Source organism: Periplaneta americana, chromosome 12, assembly GCF_040183065.1.
Source record: "Periplaneta americana isolate PAMFEO1 chromosome 12, P.americana_PAMFEO1_priV1, whole genome shotgun sequence".
NCBI classification, from domain to species: Eukaryota; Metazoa; Arthropoda; class Insecta; order Blattodea; family Blattidae; genus Periplaneta; species Periplaneta americana.
This window is the reverse complement of record NC_091128.1, coordinates 170,946,727-170,967,352: the sequence shown is the minus strand read 5'-3', so window position 1 is coordinate 170,967,352 and position 20,626 is coordinate 170,946,727. Positions and strand designations below refer to the sequence as shown.

The window sequence follows — 20,626 nt, the reverse complement described above, 5'->3', positions numbered from 1 at the left end:
AAAGTTGCCCAGCATTTCCTCGTATTGGGTTGAGGGAAAACCTCGGAAAAAAACCTCAACTAGGTAACTAGCCCCGACCGGGAATCGAACCCGGGCCACCTGGTTTCGCGGCCAGAGGCGCTGACCGTTACTCCACAGGTGTGGACTGTTGTTGTGTATGGTTGTGAAACTTGGACTCTCACTTTGAGAAAGGAACAGATGTTAAGAGCACGTTACTATAGGTACGTTAACGGAAAATCACAATTTCAAGTCACACAGAGTTTGTGTGCACTCGATGTGGGTTTATGGCGTCTCGTCAGCCCACTCGAGTTGTGTGGATATAAAGGGAAAATTGAGACGGTGTCGGGTGGAGTTCCTGGCTAGCTCAGTTGGTAGAGCGCTGGTACGTTCAACCAGAGGTCCCGGGATCTCTCCCCGGCTCCGAAACAATTTTTACCATGAAATTATTCAAAACTGCTTCACAGAGAGCTTTACCTGAAAAACTAGACTTGCAGAGATTGAGTGTTCGAGAATAAGGTGCTTAGGAAAATATTCGGGGTTAAGAAGGCTGAAGTTAATAGGAGAATAGAAAGTTACACAACGCGAAACTGACTAGCGTTTGAGATGATCTGGGCATGTAGCACGTTTGGTTAAATCCAAAAATGCATATAGAGTGTTAGTTGAGAGACCTGAGGGAAAAAGACCTTTGAGGAGGCTGAGACTTAGATGGGAGAATAATATAGAAATGAATTTAAGGGAGGTGGGATATGATTCTAGGGAATGGATTAATCTTTCTCGGGATAGGGACCGATGGCGTCCTTTTGTGAGGGCGACAATGAACTTCCGGGTTGTCTAAAAGCTGTTTGTAAGTAACTGTTGTAAATGAATATTTTTCTTATTATAAATTACATCGGATTCTCACTGTAGTATACAATAATACACATTGAGTTAGGCCTACCACTCACAGAGCTGTAAACATGTAAATCTAGCACCGCACTTACAACTCAACTGCGCATGAAATCTCTTATGACTCGGGATGGGCTCACCTTAAGTACCTTAAGTTCGGCCAGTTGCGGCTATTTCCGGTCTACTCAACACGCTTTAATACAAAAATTAATTGATGCCATACGAAGAATACCTATCGTTCAGAATAAATTGGCAGTGGAAAGAATATAAGCTGTATCTGTAACAAGGCTGATCGGCATATCGGCTCAATATCAGACTGTAACAAACGATACTAAACTTCGATATCCGGCAGGTCCCATAAGACATGATGGTAGTTAAGGTTTTCCCCAAGTACTTTTCTGTCCACCCCTGTACTAGAGTGTCGCCATAACATGTCAACTCTGACAAGGGAAGGGTTTCGGCTCGAACAGGAATTTTTGGTTAAAAATTTGTACAGAGGCTTACCTCACAATGGTGATGAAGTCCGTAAAAGCATTCATTTGTGTAACTCTCCGTTTGGTTGGTATTGGTCAATACACTTCTTTAAAAATGTACATGAGGATTCTCTATAAAATGCATGAAACAGCATGGAGCAGAGCAATAAGCACAACACGCAGAAGCAACACCTGAACAATCTTCTGAACCACACTCCAGTGCTGAAAAATCAAATGCCACCTGAATTACATTTTTGAAGTCCGAGACTTGTTCACGATTCACGTAACCAGCTGACTGCCAGGAATACTGAAGCATAGGGCGGTATACTGGAGCAGACAACTGGTTATGAATAACGGACCTGCACTCATATCCCCATTAATCTCCCTAATTCCTTTAAATTAATTAAATAAGTACATCTCTTCCCCCTCTTCGTAATTGAGCCATCATATAGCCAAATGGCTTGTCTCAAAATTGAGACGATTCAACAAGGCTCAGGACAACAATCACCTCCTACATAATAGCCAAATTGGCTAGTCTCTTATACATGAGACAACTCATCTCGCCTAAGGTATTCCGTGGTTTTCCTCAGGCGTGAGACAAATGTCGGGATGAGCCCTATAAGAAATGAGCCACGGACCTATATGCCCTTCCCCATATATATCCCACCCTTATTATAAACGATGTATGCCCTAGTTCAGATACTATAAATAGTCTATTAAATATACGAGGTTACTCAATAAGTCGCAAATTGAAAGGACAGGGACCTCTCAAATTGCAGATTAGATTTCACGGCGCTTCTTCCGACGGCCTTCACGTGCTTTGTCATCGAACAACAGATGACGGCGTCTTGCCATCCTAACGGCAAACACCAGCCAACTCCTCCTCGCCCCGTTCCGTGATCCATTGATCAATGTCAGCCCCCTCGCGTATGTGGTACCTAAGAGGTTACGTCCAATTTCGGCTTCCCCTTCAAAATTTTCTAGAGCTCCCTCAGGGGAGCAGCGTAACCCGGAGTGAGACTAGTGGCCAACAGGCTTGGAGCTCACATATTTAGTTTTGTACAGCCCCCAACCCATTTCAAGGACGCGTTTTGCATACCTTTTAAATTTCGATTTTTCGAACAGAGTGCATTTTCATTATGAACACTCGATTTCCCAAGTTAAGTTCTGGATTCTCAGCAAGTGTCCTTATGCAATCTGTTATCCTCCGAGCATATATTTTGTATTATCTAAGGAAATAGATATTCAGAGGCAGGAAATATTTAGTTTTTTAGGTGGAATGATCATACATTCCATGTCCTAGCCTTGGAATGATTCATTTATTAATGTTGCGTCCTTGTGCACATTCAATGACTCACAAAACACTGTAGATTTTTGATTAGCTGCAATATTTTCAGACAGAACGTTGGAGAAAAATGTTAATAAATGGGCTTTAGACATTTTACCACTCGCACTAGCTTCCAGGCTAGGCTAGGCTTACGGGTAAGGTGTCCCATCCCCTTAACTTGTGCAGTGCTCTCCCCACCCCTCAACTTGTACAGTGCTCTAACAGACAAACCACACATTACACAAACGAATGCTTTTGGGAGCTTTACAGAGATGTAAAGATAGGCCTGTATACAAATTTTGGATACGAAATTCCTGTTCTAGCCGAAACCCTTCCCTTGTGAGTAGTGTCTGAAGTTCAGAAAGAAAAGGTTATGAATGCTAGCGTGGAAGGCAGCAATCCATGAAGATAATGCCGATGAATACATTTAATTTGGAGCTCTCATTGCAGCACAGTCCCTCAATGAGACCAAGTGTCTGGCAGAAGGGCAGCTTTCGGCCCAGATCAGTCGTCTATTGATTACCACCGTCTGGTACCCAATAACGGCTCTGTCGGAATATCCAAGGTCTGCGAAGAAAGGCTTTTCCAACTTTGAACTTCGTATTGTTCCATTGCAGCAACAAAAGAGCATCGACTAGTGAAATAGCTGCACATGATTCAGTTCCTTTGCGAGAACCTCATTGTGAGTGGAATTGCCCATTCTGATCGTCACTGCACATACTTCCTTTATTTCCCGCTTTCTTTTCTCCCTTTATCACTCAATTTTACTTTGTTCCCTTCTCCTTTTCCTTCATTCATCCCCTGTTTTTTACTTTCTCGTTTCGTTTTCTATCTTCCTTTCATTAATCTTGCTTTCTGTCTGTCTTCGCATTTTTTCACACTTTATTTCCTGTTTATTCTTCAGTTCTTCCTTCTTTTCTCGCTTAATTTTTATTTTATCCTCTCTACTTCTTTTTCCCTTCTTTCTTTCTTTTCCTTTACTTATTTTTCTTTATTGCCTTCTTACCCTTTCTCTTTCTCACTCTTGCTTTCTGTTTTTCTTTCTTCGTGCCTTTTCTTTCTTTTTCTTTTCCGTTTTTGTTTTGTCTTTTTTTCTTCATTTCCTCTTTCTCTTCCCAATTTATTTTTTCCTTTTCTTTTTCCTTCTATCTTTTCTCTTTTTGTTCCTTTATCTTTCTATTTTTTCCTTCCTTTTTCTACCCCATTTTTTCTTCTTTTTAATCCTACATTTTTCTTGTTTTCATTTTCTCTCTTCTTTCCTTTTTCTCTTTTAATTTTGCATTCCGTTTCCTTTTTAATACCTGCTTTTCTTTTTCTTCCCTTTTCTTTATTGTTTTAATTGGTCATTTTACGACGCTTTTGCAACTACTAAGGCTATCTAGCGTCTGAATAAGATGAAGGTGATAATGTCAACGAAAGGAGTCCAGGGTCCAACGCCGAAAGTTACCCAGTATTTACTCTTATTGGGTTAAAAATCTAAACCAGGTAACTTGTCCCAATCAGGATTTGAACTGGACCCTCTCGTTTCACGTTCAGGCATTCTAACCGTTACTCCATAGCGGTTGGCTTCATTATTGTCCTATTCATTTCTCTTTCTTCATTTCTGTCGCTAGAAAATGTCGTCGTTGATATGTTGTCGTTAAATAACCAACTAAATGAAATTTGTATATCGCTGTCGCCAATTAAATCGATCCTAGAAAACCATCCACTTGATATAGGATGTTTAAATGACAAGTTAAAGAAAAGATAAATTCTTACTTTCAGCTGTTTTAATTGATTTTAGTTTACGTTAACACTTTGTTTAAAAACTTAAAACTGTTTAGTCGTCGTACTTACTAAAGTTCGTAGGACACTGAAGAAGACGCAGCACTTTTTTTAATAAATTTTGACACTTTTAACGTGACAACTGAACAATTTCAACTGTTTTATCTACGTTAGAAAACCTTGCAGTTGATACATCATTTTAAAATAGTTGATATGCAAATAATGACCTTTGGTCTCATTGAATGGTTTCTTCCGAGGTTTTCCCCAGCCGTGGGACTGAAGCCAGATGGTCTATGGCGAGTCCTCGGCATCACTTCATTTCACCCTTTTGATTTGATTACCTGGTTGGGTTTTTCCGAGATTTTCCCCAACCAAAAGGCAAATGCCGGGTAATCTTTTGGCAAATCCTCGGACCTCACCTCATCACTGTAGAAAATTACTAAATTGTAAAACTGTAAAAATTGTAAAATATTGTAAAAATTGTAATTGTAATATTGTAAAACTTTGACTTGTTCCACATCTTAAAGCTTCATTGCTCATGTAAGATCTGTGGAATATAATAAGTGAATGAATGAATGAATGAATTACAGTACAAAATTTAATTTAATGGATGCTCGCAAAAACGGGCTGACTATCATTTGGTAATAATGTAGAAAAATTGACTTTTGAATTCAATAAATAAAGGAGATATTATTTTCTTTGCATTAATCTTTTTGTTTTTACATGAATTCAAAAAGTAAATTTTTCTCCTCCATTAGTATAAAATGATGGTTAACCCTTTTTTGTGAACACCCAATCTATCGTTGGCTTAATAAAGGCTTGATAATAGCAATCTGAACTTCCTTTTTGATCCACTCTGATTCTATCGGAGCTCAAATAATGAAATGAAGCTCGTAGGGAGAACACTAGTAATGCCCCACTTCGATTATTGTGATTCTCTACTGACTGACCTCAATGTCAACCAGTCACAAAGATTACAATGTGTTCATAATTCTTGTGTTCGCTTCGTCTGCGATGTCCGTCGCGCTGACCATATTACCCCATCCTTCCAAACTCTAAACTGGCTACGGCTTAACGAACGTAGAAATTTTCATTCTCTTGTTCTCCTTTTCCAAGTCCTTCACACTTCTACACCTACCTACCTTGCCTCCCGTTTCATTTACCTGTCATCATATCATAATCTCTTCACACGCACGCAAAATAGCCGCATACTAGCCATACCAACACATAAGACATCATCGTATTCATCATCATACACAATCTCGCTCTCGCGCTTGTGGAATAACCTACCCAGTGACATCAGAGACTGTCGGAATTTAGTAGCGTTCAAAAGCAAGCTTATTAACTGCGTAGAGTAGGTTTAATTTTTACTTAGTTAATAAAAAAAATTTCTCTCTTCTTAACTTTTGCAATAAACTGTGTAGCTTTTATTAGTCAGTTAATCTTTTAGTACTTTGATTTTTATTGTATTTGTAAATTCAATATTAATTGTAATTATAATTGTAGTTGCATTCTTAATATTGTAGTTGTAATCCCCTGGTAGAGGGGAAGAGAAGGCCTGATGGCCTTATCTCTACCAGGGTAAATAAATAAATAAATAAATAAATAAATAAATAAATAAATAAATAAATAAATAAATAAATAAATAAATAAGTAATTAAATAAATAAGTAAGTAAATAAGTAAGTAAGTAAATAAGTAAGTAAATAAGTAAGTAAGTAAATAAGTAAATAAAGAAGTAAAGAAAGAAAGAAAGAAAGAAATAAGTAAGTAAATAAGTAAATAAATAAATAAAGAATAAACAAATAAATAAACAAATAAATAAATAAATAAGTAAATAAATAAATAAATAAGTAAATAAATAAATAAATAAGTAAATAAATAAATAAGTAAATAAATAAATAAATAAATAAATAAATAAGTAAATAAGTAAGTAAATAAATAAATAAGTAAGTAAATAAGTAAGTAAATAAGTAAGTCAGTAAATAGGTAAGTAAGTAAATAAGTAAATAAATAAATAAAGAAAGAAATAAGTAAGTAAATAAGTAAATAAATAAATGAAGAATAAATAAATAAAATAGTGCAAGAGCTTTAAACCATTTCCATAAGAATAACGGCATCCCAGAGTCCCTCTCTAGCAGATCCAACTGCTTTAATTGAAACCTGAATCAGATTAACCAAAGAAAAATCTATTGAACGTCGAAAGAGATTGAGCGAGTGCGTGTTATGTTGCAGGCAACACGCAGCACCTGGAGAACGTGTTCAAAGGCACGACTGGATCCCTGGGGGACATAGCCACGGCCTTCTATACGGGGCTGTGGGCATACGACGGCTGGAACAACCTCAACTACGTGACCGAAGAAATCAAAAACCCATCCGTGTAAGTATTGATTCCAAAATATAGAACCGGGTTTAAGGGTACCTCACCGTGGAGGCCTCAAGGCTCTTCAGTTCAGGTGCTGCTAGTCTTAAACACAGCTGAATGGATCTGTGAGCGAGTGACACTTCTACAAAGATAACAAAAAGATTTTTTTGTGTCTCCTAATATTGTGCTATTATCACACAATAATTAAATAAAAGTTTTTTTTTATTATTTTAATAAACTTTTCTCATTTTTGTTCACTCCCTCACTGACCCGTACAGATCATTACCATTACATGAGTAAATATTTTCGCTTAATATTTTATACTTTATACATGAAGTTATGCTTTATTTCTTGTATTAGTTATGAAATAGTGAGGTTTGAAATATGGGTTGTTTATTAAGAGTTTTTATTTATATATTCTCAGCATGATTAATAACGGTGTTAAATCACAGGTAAATACGAGCTAGTATCAATTTATAAAACTCAAATGTTATGTGACTGCCTTTTCAAACTTTCTGGTGTCTCTCAAGGATTTTTGCATGCCCGCGGGATGCAGTAAAACAATAGATTAATTATAATAATTTTCTTGAAGAATTGGTGATATATTATGCAAGTAATGACGTCAGCACGTCGATATAATCTCTCAGAGAAATTTGACCGGCTGCTTGGAGGATGTCTTTTACCACAGAGTCTTCATTACTTGGCCAATACCATGGTGATTTCATTGTTGGTTATTGTCGGCCATTAATATTGCTTTCATGTCATTATAATTCCGCTAAATAGGTTATCACGTCTATTTCACCCATCAAGTGTCATTCGATATCGAAATTAACACATTGTATAGTTCTTTGATAAAAACGTAAAATATTTTCGTCCCTCCTCAAGAATCGAACTCCCGTCAGCTGGCTATTAATTACTGAGCCTGCCAAATACAATCGCACGTTCATACTAATAATTCAGTAATTTTTCCTCCTTTAGGATGCATTTCAGTGCATGTTTGCTTTATTCTTCTCTATACTATTAATATACTTTGGTAAAAAAAAAAATGACCAGCTTTCATTCATATATTTCCTGAAATCTTCTTATGTCTTTTATTTCACTCTTGCGTATTTCTTAATATTTCTCATGTTTATCCTCATTTCATTTAGGTCGTCTGTTAGCTCTCACATGTTTTTTGAGATTTTTTTATTTCCTCATTCTATTTAGGCTAGTTCTTTTAATTCTTGCGTACTTTCTGAGATCTCTCTTATTTTTTTCTTATTTTCTTTATTTCTGTTAACTCTTCCTTATTTTCTGAGATATATCTTTTATTTTCCTTTATTTCATTTAGTTCTCCTGTTAACTCTCGTATATTTTCTGAGAATCTCTTTTATTTCCCTTTATTTCATTTAGTTCTCCTGTTAACTCTCGTATATTTTCTGAGAATCTCTTTTGTTTCCCTTTATTTCATTTCGTTCTCCTGTTAACTCTCGTATATTTTCTGAGAATCTCTTTTGTTTCCCTTTATTTCATTTAGTTCTCCTGTTAACTCTCGTATATTTCCTGAGAATCTCTTTTGTTTCCCTTTATTTCATTTAGTTCTCCTGTTAACTCTCGTATATTTCCTGAGAATCTCTTTTGTTTCCCTTTATTTCATTTAGTTCTCCTGTTAACTCTCGTATATTTCCTGAGAATCTCTTTTATTTCCCTTTATTTCATTTAGTTCTCCTGTTAACTCTCGTATATTTCCTGAGAATCTCTTTTGTTTCCCTTTATTTCATTTAGTTCTCCTGTTAACTCTCGTATATTTCCTGAGAATCTCTTTTATTTCCCTTTATTTCATTTAGTTCTCCTGTTAACTCTCGTATATTTCCTGAGAATCTCTTTTGTTTCCCTTTATTTCATTTAGTTCTCCTGTTAACTCTCGTATATTTCCTGAGAATCTCTTTTGTTTCCCTTTATTTCATTTAGTTCTCCTGTTAACTCTCGTATATTTCCTGAGAATCTCTTTTGTTTCCCTTTATTTCATTTAGTTCTCCTGTTAACTCTCGTATATTTCCTGAGAATCTCTTTTATTTCCCTTTATTTCATTTAGTTCTCCTGTTAACTCTCGTATATTTCCTGAGAATCTCTTTTGTTTCCCTTTATTTCATTTAGTTCTCCTGTTAACTCTCGTATATTTCCTGAGAATCTCTTTTATTTCCCTTTATTTCATTTAGTTCTCCTGTTAACTCTCGTATATTTCCTGAGAATCTCTTTTGTTTCCCTTTATTTCATTTAGTTCTCCTGTTAACTCTCGTATATTTCCTGAGAATCTCTTTTATTTCCCTTTATTTCATTTAGTTCTCCTGTTAACTCTCGTATAAGGTAATTCCGGGAGAGTTGCCCCACTTAAAGTTTTTATCTTTTAAAAATTAAATAAACCAGAGCAGATATTTTATTCATGTGTTATAGCAAGTGAAATACATTAAAGTTTTATGTAAAATATGAAACAATCGATAATTCGTACACAATAAGTGGTAAAATAAAAATTAATCAGATACGATATCATTGCAATATACACACACATAGGGGAGAGATGCCCCGCTGTGGTAATTCCCAAATTACACTATTTATTTGATAAATAACACTCTAAATAATGTTGCTTATTTTATTTTTGCAATAAGTTCATTTTCTGAGCTCGTTTTTCAGTGCGACCACACATATGGCACTTAGTCCACATGTTATGGAACTTCTTGCAGAAAAGTCACTGAATCCAATCAACAACTTCCTTCATTTGATGAAATGTTCAAGGCACTCAACAAAGTAGGAACTATCTACTTTGTTTCATTTGACGACACTCTCTTCATATTTTCTCCAAAAGTGTCTTCTATATCTACTAGATTTTGAAGAATTTGACTTTGAGTTTTTTGGAACTGGGAGGCTTTCAAAGATGGTATTTCCATTTTTATCTCCACCTGTAACGCGTTCTACCGATCGCTTTCTTTTGTTCACAGCAAAAGATATTGCTGGCACATAGTTTATTTCATGAAGGGATTTGAAAGGAGTCGCTGAATTTTCCATTGTGGCACTTGAGCCGAAATTACAACTTCTTATCCCGTTATCATCAGAACTTGTAGCCGATAAAGTTTTCTATTCTTTGAGATTTCCTGAAGAGGCACAGAAAGGAATTTTTACAGCTGTGTTGTTGATTGATGCATCATAAATACTGAAGAGGTGTTCAGGAACTGCATCTGGATTGAAAGGATAGAAACCTCTGGCTCGAAATCCAAATGACCTCTCTATTACTACCAACGCAGCTTTCTAGATGGATAGTAAAGCTTGCTTTTTATAAGCTATCCATTGCTGTGATTCCCTTCTTGAAATAATACTTGAGAGACTTAAAATGTTAGCGATCAAGAGATTGAAGTGCCTGAGTTGCATAGGTTGGTAGGCAAACAATTGTGATTCATTATCCTCATTCTAGCATTTTATGTTATATAAATGTGCTGAATGTTCATCCAAAATTAAGAGAATCTTGCCAGGATTCTTTCTTGGAGTAAAATTTTCCTTCAATCGCTTCATAAATAATTCTGATGGAACATAGGACGATTTTGGATTCATATAAACCCCCGTTTCTGCTAGGAATCCGTCAAAAAACTTCCATTCTTCCTCTCAAACATTGCCGGTGGAAGAAATGTTCCCTCGGAATTGCAACATGTTATGAAAGAATCACTTCCACCTTTTTCGCTTGAAGTTAAGACTTGAACATTTTTGGATCGCTTTTTCTCAACCACTTTAGTTGGATGCCACTTTCCTCTATTTTATGTGGCTTTCCTACAAATTGCCTTCACATAGAGTTGTTTCCAGTAGGTCAAAATACTGCTTGTCTCGACATACCTTGACCTCGTCAGAGAGATGGATGATCCCTCTGACTGCCTGATAGGTAACTCAAGGTTTCGCTCTAGGAAGAATTGCAGCCATTGGATGTTTCTTGAAGACTCCACTAGATTTCAGTCGGTTGATTGTTCTCTAAATAATTCCATAACAATGCGATGCTTCATTAATTCCCAATTCCCCAAAAAGTTACAATAAAATCGAAGAAATCTCTGGGATTGCATTGACTAACGTTTGGTCGTGAAATGTGTCTTTCAAACACAACTTTGGACATCCTTTAAAATTTTGAAGGCCCTCAACTTTGGGCACCTATTGAAAATGTCGCTGCAACAAATTTAGAATACCGGTATTCCTTAAAATGTTCATGGATTTCAACTTTGAACACCTCTTGAAAATGTGATCCTCTAGCAAGTTTTGGTCACCCTTTAAAATTATTGGCCTCTAATATACAATAATTCTATTCTAATATAATAATTCAATTAAAATTCCAATAAATTCAGCAAGGACACTAATAATAATTAGTTATGTACCGTAATATCACTCTTAAGTACATGGGGCGTCTCTCCCTCAAACAGGTGGGGCATCTCTCCCTTTAGCATGACCATTACGCATTATGTATTTAAGGGTAACCGTAATGGACAATTACTTAATTTTTTTTTTAGAATGAAGTACAATGCATGTACTTGTCAAATATATTGGATTAAGCAACATATACATAGCCATTATCCCAATTACGAATTTTGAAAAAATATAAATATTATAACAAAGCCTGCGAAAAACAGCATTTCCTTTTCCTATTCACTTTTCACACACAAAAAAATCCGTCACAAAGATTGCACTGCTTGCCTTCGAGGGTGGTATACGAATTAAACAAATGGTCCCATGGTCGATTCCTTAGAGGTTTTGAGATAAGGAGAAAATGATGGTGGGGCGACTCTCCCCGTGGGGCATCTCTCCCGGAATTACCTTATTTCCTGAGAATCTCTTTTGTTTCCCTTTATTTCATTTAGTTCTCCTGTTAACTCTCGTATATTTCCTGAGAATCTCTTTTGTTTCCCTTTATTTCATTTAGTTCTCCTGTTAACTCTCGCATATTTCCTGAGAATCTCTTTTATTTCCCTTTATTTCATTTAGTTCTCCTGTTAACTCTCGTATATTTTCTGAGAATCTCTTTTATTTCCCTTTATTTCATTTAGTTCTCCTGTTAACTCTCGTATATTTCCTGAGAATCTCTTTTATTTCCCTTTATTTCATTTAGTTCTCCTGTTAACTCTCATATATTTTCTGAGAATCTCTTTTATTTCCCTTTATTTCATTTAGTTCTCCTGTTAACTCTCGTATATTTCCTGAGAATCTCTTTTGTTTCCCTTTATTTCATTTAGTTCTCCTGTTAACTCTCGTATATTTTCTGAGAATCTCTTTTATTTCCCTTTATTTCATTTAGTTCTCCTGTTAACTCTCGTATATTTTCTGAGAATCTCTTTTATTTCCCTTTATTTCATTTAGTTCTCCTGTTAACTCTCGTATATTTTCTGAGAATCTCTTTTATTTCCCTTTATTTCATTTAGTTCTCCTGTTAACTCTCGTATATTTCCTGAGAATCTCTTTTATTTCCCTTTATTTCATTTAGTTCTCCTGTTAACTCTCGTATATTTTCTGAGAATCTCTTTTATTTCCCTTTATTTCATTTAGTTCTCCTGTTAACTCTCGTATATTTCCTGAGAATCTCTTTTATTTCCCTTTATTTCATTTAGTTCTCCTGTTAACTCTCGTGCATTTCTTGATATCTCATTTATTCCTCCTTATTTCATTTAGTTCTCTTAGCTCTTATTTCCCAGATCTCTCATGTTTCTTCTTATTTTATTTAGATCCCCTGTTGGCCTAGCGAATTTCCCGAGATCTCTCGTGTTTCTCCTTATTTTATTTAGATTCCCCGCCTTCTGAATTTTTCTTCCGCGTTCTTTTCATTGTGTAAAAATTATTAGATTCTAGTATTGTATATTTCTGTAATATAGTGCGATATTTAAAACATTTTTCATAGTAGTGTCTTGCATAATTTGTCAGTTTAATGTCTGTATTTGAGATCAGAAAATTATTGGTAGCAAATCAATGGAAAAGGGTACTCATGTACTGATTACAAATTTAATTATAGTGAACATTGAAGTTCACTTCATCCCAGACTTGTTAATCATTGCAATTTCTATTAGTAAAATGTTTTTTTTATGTTTTTTAAATTGTCTTATGGCTTTAATTAAAATTACTTCAGTCCTTTGAGTGAAATTTTGTCGATTTCCTGATCTCCCACATCTTTACAACGCATTCGTCGCAATCTTAGTGCGAACTTCACTGAATCGTGAATTTGTTATAGTTTTTGTAAAGGCCGACCTGGGTCTCAGTGGTATATTCTTTCATAGACTGCGTTTGATCTTGAGGAGGTCCTGTTACTTTTTTTTTTATGGAAGAAACGATTTGCAATATGAGTCATATAGTTCCAAAACGTGTCTTATTCACTTGTGATATTTTTTCACACATCCTATTTTTATGTTAAAATAAAAATGTTTTCACCCTTAAAATAAGTATATGTTATAGTATACAGGTCCGGAATAGAAGCTCATTAGATTGTTTTGCTCAGTAAGGTTTTTATTTACATGTTAAAATTGGAGAAGGCAAGTTTTGCAACTTCACCTAGGAGAAGGCAAGTTTTGAAAACAACAATCTAGACTGCGCGATAGTTGACACTCTACTGTACTTAAACTGGTACCTACATGTTGAAATTCAAATAAAGCGGTACATTGTAAATGTTCGTAAGGATTCAGGGTAAGGTTCAGCTTTTAAACTATTTTAAGGTCCCTTCAGACGAGGCCACTTTTAGTGGCGCTGCTAAATTTTTGTAGAGAATTTTTCAGTCTTCCAGTGAACATGGACGTAGAAAGAGATATACTTTTGGCAAATTTGCTCAAAAGGAGAAAAAATAGACGTAAAAATAGAAGAAGAGTATGGGTTCATCCATTAGTTTGGAAAGACAGAATCGAGGACTGTTCCATACCTTGTGTGATGATTTACATCAGGACGATAAAAATATTAATTTAAAATTACGCAAAGGAGAAACGATATGGCATAAAACATATTTTTGTTTACTTTTTAAGAATTCAAAATTAAATATAATAGGCACCAAACATGAAACCAATCGTAACACGTACGAGTAATTCAACCAATATACTAGAAATAGGTGTCTATAGGGTAATGGCAAAGTCAAAGGCTGTGGTGTAATTGAACCTATGTTCGAACCTGAGATCAGATTATTTTTCATCTCTTTGTTAATATTAATTATTTATTATTTCATTATTTAATATTTTATTATATATTAATTATTTATTTAGTATATTATTTTAGACCGAAAAGACAAAGTATATGATTATGTCTTGTGACCAGAATATAATACGAAATGGAGACATAACAATTGGAGATTTATCCTTCGAAGAGGTGGAAAAATTCAAATATCTTGGAGCAACAGTAACAAATATAAATGACACTCGAGAGGAAATTAAACGCAGAATAAATATGGGAAATGCATGTTATTATTCGGTTGAGAAGCTTTTATCATCCAGTCTGCTGTCGAAAAATCTGAAAGTTAGAATTTATAAAACAGTTATATTACCGGTTGTTCTGTATGTTTGTGAAACTTGGACTCTCACTTTGAGAGAGAAACATAGGTTAAGGGTTTTTGAGAATAAGGTGCTTAGGAAAATATTTGGGGCTAAGCGGGATGAAGTTACAGGAGAATGGAGAAAGTTACACAACACAGAACTGCACGCATTGTATTCTTCACCTAACATAATTAGGAACATTAAATCCAGACGTTTGAGATGGGCAGGACATGTATCACGTATGGGCGAATCCAAAAAGGCATATAGAGTGTTAGTTGGGTGGCCGGAGGGAAAAGATCTTAGGGGAGGCCGAGACGTAGATGGGAGGATAATATTAAAATATATTTGGGGACGTGGGATATGATAATAGAGACTGGATTAATCTTGTTCAGGATAGGGACCGATGGCGGGCTTATGTGAGGGCGGCAATGAACCTTCGGGTTCCTTAAAAGCCATTTGTAAGTACGTACATTATTTTAGATGCGTTATTTTATTTTAACCTGAAATAAAGGGGATTTTACTTCATAAATAATATATCCTTAATTCGCACTAGTGCAGCAATTTAGTAGTCTATGATTATTATTATTATTATTATTATTATTATTATTATTATTATTATTATTGTTATTATTATTATTATCATCATCATCATTACTATTACTACTACTATCGTAATTCTGTAGTATTCTGTCGTGACATATTTTTCTAATTAAGGATGTACACTGTCGTGACGTGTAGGGAATTGGTGGTCCAACAGTCGTCCGTTAGCAGCGCTACTAACGCGTGTTCGCTGTACCAGTAAAAGTGGCGTCGTCTGAAGGGACACCACAGTCTACTATATACAGTCACGAAGCTTGGGGTGATTTTTTGCCAACGAGTTGCATTTCTCGCGATAGTTGCTAGCCGCTTGGAGCGCTGTGAGTACTAGGAACAATAGACTGTGTCACTGCCATCGTGATCTAATACAGGCCGTAAGGCAGACCATGTGACTCGCTTAACCCGATCACGAAGGGCGGCGGTTCAACCATATAAATTAATGGGAATGCATAACCAGTAACATATATTTCTCTAAAATGTAGTGTAATTGCATTAATACAATTTAAAACAATGATTCACTTCAGACATAATTCCTTGCGAGTTAAGTTGTAATATTATTTTTGGTGTGAAAATTACGTTGTTCGTATGTGTAATACCTGCCTTTATTTCGGTTAAATATTGCGGAATTCTTGTACATTCATTTATGCACGATTCAATAATTTTCAGTTGCACCGCACGAATATTTAGTTATGTTGAAATTATAGGTTATGTTTACTGTACCAGTTGCCCCTTTCTGTCTAATTTTAGTGGTCGTCAATGCCCTGTCACTACATATGTATGTTATGTCATATGGATATTATAGGTTATGTTTACTATATTTAACTTATATTCCTATATTCGCAATTATACATTATAATTAAACATAATGTCATGTATGATACCCGTCACATTCTATTTGTCTGTATTTTAATACTACAATTATTGTATTTATCTACTACCTAAGAGACGAAATAACACAATCGTACGTAAACTAATTTCATAGGAGTGGTATGGTAAATTTTCTGTCTACATTAAGGAAGGTAGATGTGCTAAATTAAAATCACAATATAAATTCGTTTTTATTGAACCTCAAAATAGCTTCCATTCTAAACTTGAAATGTTGACGCGAACATATTATGTTAACATGTAAAATTCTCTTCACATTAAAATAACACAGTTTTGTAATTATTTCTGCAACATGTTATGCAACAAGAAGTAAACGGAACTTATGGACACATTACACTAAATAAAACTTAGCTATGATAAGCAATAAAGTTCTAATATAATATTTAATTGAGCTCCATACACTGAAATAGAAAACCCGAACAAACATTACGGCGGTCTAGATCGAAAAGGCATTGACTGTGCCGTATTTCGCAATTTTGTGAAAAGCTATGTAAACTGTGAAATGTTCGTTATGGGTTGTAATAACTGTAAATGGCTAAAATACAATAATTTGAATAATATTATGGGACAAGGAGACGTTTGTAGTACTATAAATTGTAAGAAAAATAGGTTAGAGCTATCCTTCTTCCGAAAGATCCAGGAAGGTTAGTTTATAAAATATAATATATATTTTATGAAAATAATATATAAACCTTATGTATTTCGTATTTCAATAGTGGAAGGAAGGTGTTAACTTTTTAAAAAGAACACGATATCGAAAGTACAATACATTTTATGGTCTGCTAGGAAAAGAGTCTGTGATGAGGCGATAGTAGCGATCCTGGTGGTGAGCAACTATCTATGGATGCGTATTTCAACTGTTTATGTTTGCATATTTAGTAAGTATTAAGCTTCGTGACTGTATATAGTAGACTGTGGGGACACTTAGACTTGAAATATACCATGCATATTTCCATGACAACACTTGAAACAGAATTCACCATCATTCCTGGTAATGAAGCATCTGAGGTAGACGCGTCCTCCACCATCGGGGAGTTGGTATGCCTGAGAAACACGACGTTGTTGTCACAAAGCGGGAAACGGGCGCAGCTTTAATTTCTCCTGGTGACAAGACGCCGCGCTCTTCACACATACTTGTAAGAATGGATCTATTTCACACCAAAAAGTACGCCGGTGTTAATAATCGAGATAGAAATCTTTATAGGCTTTTAATTGATCAGAAAGGGACTTATTCAAATAAGAACTCGAAATTTGATAAAGACTGTGTAACTCACTTTGGTGAAGTACATTGCTAGAACGTTGTAGTACTTTTAAGTTGTACTTTAGTCTGTAGTGAAATATTTATGTTAGAATTGTGTTTTGTTACGCCAGTTTCGAGTTCTTATTTTATTATTATTTTAATTTGCTTGTGAAATTGTTTCTATTCGAAAAGGAGTCAGTGATGGTCAGATTACTGGAGAAGTGTGGAATCTTCAACTCTGTTTTTCAACATTTTCTGTAAATATATTTGCACACCAGTTGTACATTTTCACTGCTAAATTTTTTACGAAAATTAATTCATGTAAGTGATATTATTTTACATACGCACATGAAGTTAAAATTCAATATATTCTTATCCTTCAGCATAGTTTAATAACTATATGCTCTAAAGACACAAGCAGTTAAAGGCCTCGAGTTTCCAACATCACTGCTGTGAGTTACTTAACAGCTCCAGAGTTGCAATTCTCCGCTTTCTGGTGTTTGGAGCCGCCACTGACTCCTCAGCGCTCTTTCCTTGGCGAGTCCACATTCATACCAAACAGTTCACGGTTAGATACCCTTAAATTTTGGTGCGCTGATTCTCAGTTATTTGTTTTCATTATGTTATGCAGTAACTTGTATTTTTGTCATGGTTAACAATGTTCAGGGTTCTTGATAATTTTGGCCGACAACAATTTTCCGTCCTTTAATGTTTAGTGTTTGTTTGAAACGAAAATGTAAGATGAATGAAAATTCATGTTGCCCCTGACCGGTACGGTTCTGCAACCCAAATGACGTGTGGCTGCTGCGCGGCTGCATACATCAAGGGGGCTGTATGAACTCAAGATCGACTCAGGTTTGTATCGCATCACCGTGGAAATCGACATTCAGATTGTCTGCTGTTCCGTCTGAACGCGTATTTGTTTTGTCTAATTTTAAAGCAAGCACAGAAATTCGTGGTATTTCGCTATGGATTCGGACCCAGTTAGTGGATATGATTTGTGATGGAACAAGTACCCAGTTGATATCATTGCGGTGGGGGAAGTATTCGCTTGATAAGATTTGTGGTCACTTGATAAGATATGGGGAAATATTCTCGAAAACATAGGCTATTGTTTTATTTTTTATCAACTCCAGTATTGTATGTAGTGCAAATAATAATAATAATAATAATAATAATAATAATAATAATAATAATAATCATCATCATCACAATCATCAACAATCATCAACAACAACAATAAGTCTAATACATTTGAATATAGTCAAAATCTGTTTGCAATTCTTTTACTTTTCATGACAATATTAATTACTCAATTAATTTCAAATTAAATTGTCGAATTTAAGGTAGTTGACACAGAGTTAATGTCTTGCATCTCAATAAAACCTCTTTCTCACATTTAAAATAAGCCAACTGTGTGTGTTTGTGCGTGTATAAATTTGGCTTTTAGGAAATTCAATTAAATAAATTTCATATAATTACAATAATTCAGTATGGACACAAAACTGGATAACAATGTTAATTATAAACATTATTAAAAATCAGTGCACATCTGAAAGCGAAATATTATTCCTCAAATCTGCCGTTAAGAAAGTGAAATTAAGTACTTGTAAATGTGATTTAATCAAATTCACTATTCAAAAAATTAAAATATAACGGTAATTATAACAGAGTTGACAATTAACAATAAAGTTACTTTCTTCAAATCCTCATTTGAGATAGTGAAAATAAATGATATCTAAACGCCAAAATCTAGTATTCCAGGAAAGTAATGCAGTGAAGTTTAGCTATAACACTGTTAAAAATCAAAAGACAACTAAAAATGAGGTTAGTTTCCTTCAATCTGCCTTTCACAAATCCAAGAAAATTCATTTAGCGCAACGGAAGCCAGTATCCAAACAAAATGCGGCTGTAATAAAATATAAGTAGAAATTAACAAACAGTGAATAATTGAGGTAATTTTTAGGAATATCTAATCAAATTAATGAATAAATAAATATATGCATAAATAAGTAAACAAATAAATATATAAATATGTAAGTAAATAAATAATATATAAGAACATAGGCCTACGTCATTCAGATTCAGGCGCGATAGAATTACAAAACTTAAAGGACTGAAAAATAAACCAAATTTACACGAATTTGGAAATTAAAAGGTTGTCAGCCAAAATTGGTGTATTGTGGAATGTTAGGGAAAAAATTATAGGGGCCTAACTCAAGTGTTCGATTCTAAAATGTTACAAAGTAACATGATGTGAATCAATACGACATTTCGTAACACAGTAGCAGTCAGAAATTTTAGATTGATATAATGCTGACATAAAATTTTCAGTAAGTAATATTGATTCCTGAATATTTGTGGCGTGAAACTATGCCACTATCATTAGAATATAAGTTCAAGTAGATCAGATCATCCGAAATCACCTCAGAGTACAGAGTTTAATAATCAGCCTTGAAACCTCAATCAGTTTCAGAAGCCTCTTCAAAATTTGTTTTGCTGTTATTCCTTGTCCTGGGTATGTAATACCAAATAATCGATTTCTTCTGAAATTTATGGAATTATATTCACAGAATACAAGTGAGACTAATATTTATTTTATTCTCTAAAATATAAACTTTTAGTTTACGTTATAGAACATCATATTGTGATTATGAATTAGTGTATAAAGATACAGTGTTCCATGAACAAGGCCATCACTGTCTTTGAGTCAAATCTTCTTAGAAGCAGCGCCGGTATAGTGATGCAGGTTTTATTATTTTCACTTATTACATTTAGAAAATAATTTATCATACTCCAATTTTACAGAGAACCCTATTTTACCTGAGATAGGTATGTTAGGGTTATACATAATAATAATAATAATAATAATAATAATAATAATAATAATAATAATAATAATAATAATGATATTGATTAATGAAGTCTCCTATTGAATTAATCTTACTTTTCAATTATGAAATTAATACAATTTTACAAATCTATAATAATAATAATAATAATAATAATAATAATAATAATAATAATAATAATAATAATAATAATAATAATAATAATAATAATAATAATAATCCGTGGCGCTACAGCCCATGAAGGGCCAAGACCTACCAGCCGGCTGCTGGCCTCACGGCCACATGCCGAAGCAGAGATAGACGATCATCCAACCAGAATGGAGGTATCGTGTGGTTAGCACGGCTGGGGGAGCCGTTATTACTGTTTGCGTAACCGGATTTCGCTACCTATCGTAGATCCCCAAGTGCATCACGATGCTGGGTGGGCACCGGTCCCATACACTGGCCGAAATTTCATGAGAAAATTTCTTCCCCATGAGGACTCGAACCAGCGTGCATTCCGTAACGCGAGTCCTAGGCAGGATGCCTTAGACCGCGACGCCACGGTGCGGGACTTACAAATCTATAAATTCAGCAAATCTCTACAAAGTTTTATAATTTATACTCATGACTGAATGAAATGCAATGAGATGAAATGAAATACTAAAATACAATCTTATATTTCAATTAACAAGTTTCATTAAATTTATATACTACATTATAACCTAAGCAAATAACTAATCCTAATATTCACTACA

The 20,626-nt window shown here is 34.6% G+C and overlaps 1 protein-coding gene across 6 annotated transcripts in view; it reads left to right on the top strand.

The window, feature by feature from the left end:
* sbm (L-type amino acid transporter sobremesa) overlaps positions 1-20,626 on the top strand; it is a 433,408-nt gene that overhangs the window by 369,220 nt on the left and 43,562 nt on the right. For all 6 annotated transcript variants that reach the window (XM_069842533.1, XM_069842528.1, XM_069842529.1 and 3 more), the window contains one exon: positions 6,684-6,828. In XM_069842533.1, coding sequence (XP_069698634.1) covers positions 6,684-6,828 — 145 coding nt within the window. The remainder of the gene's footprint in view (positions 1-6,683; positions 6,829-20,626) is intronic.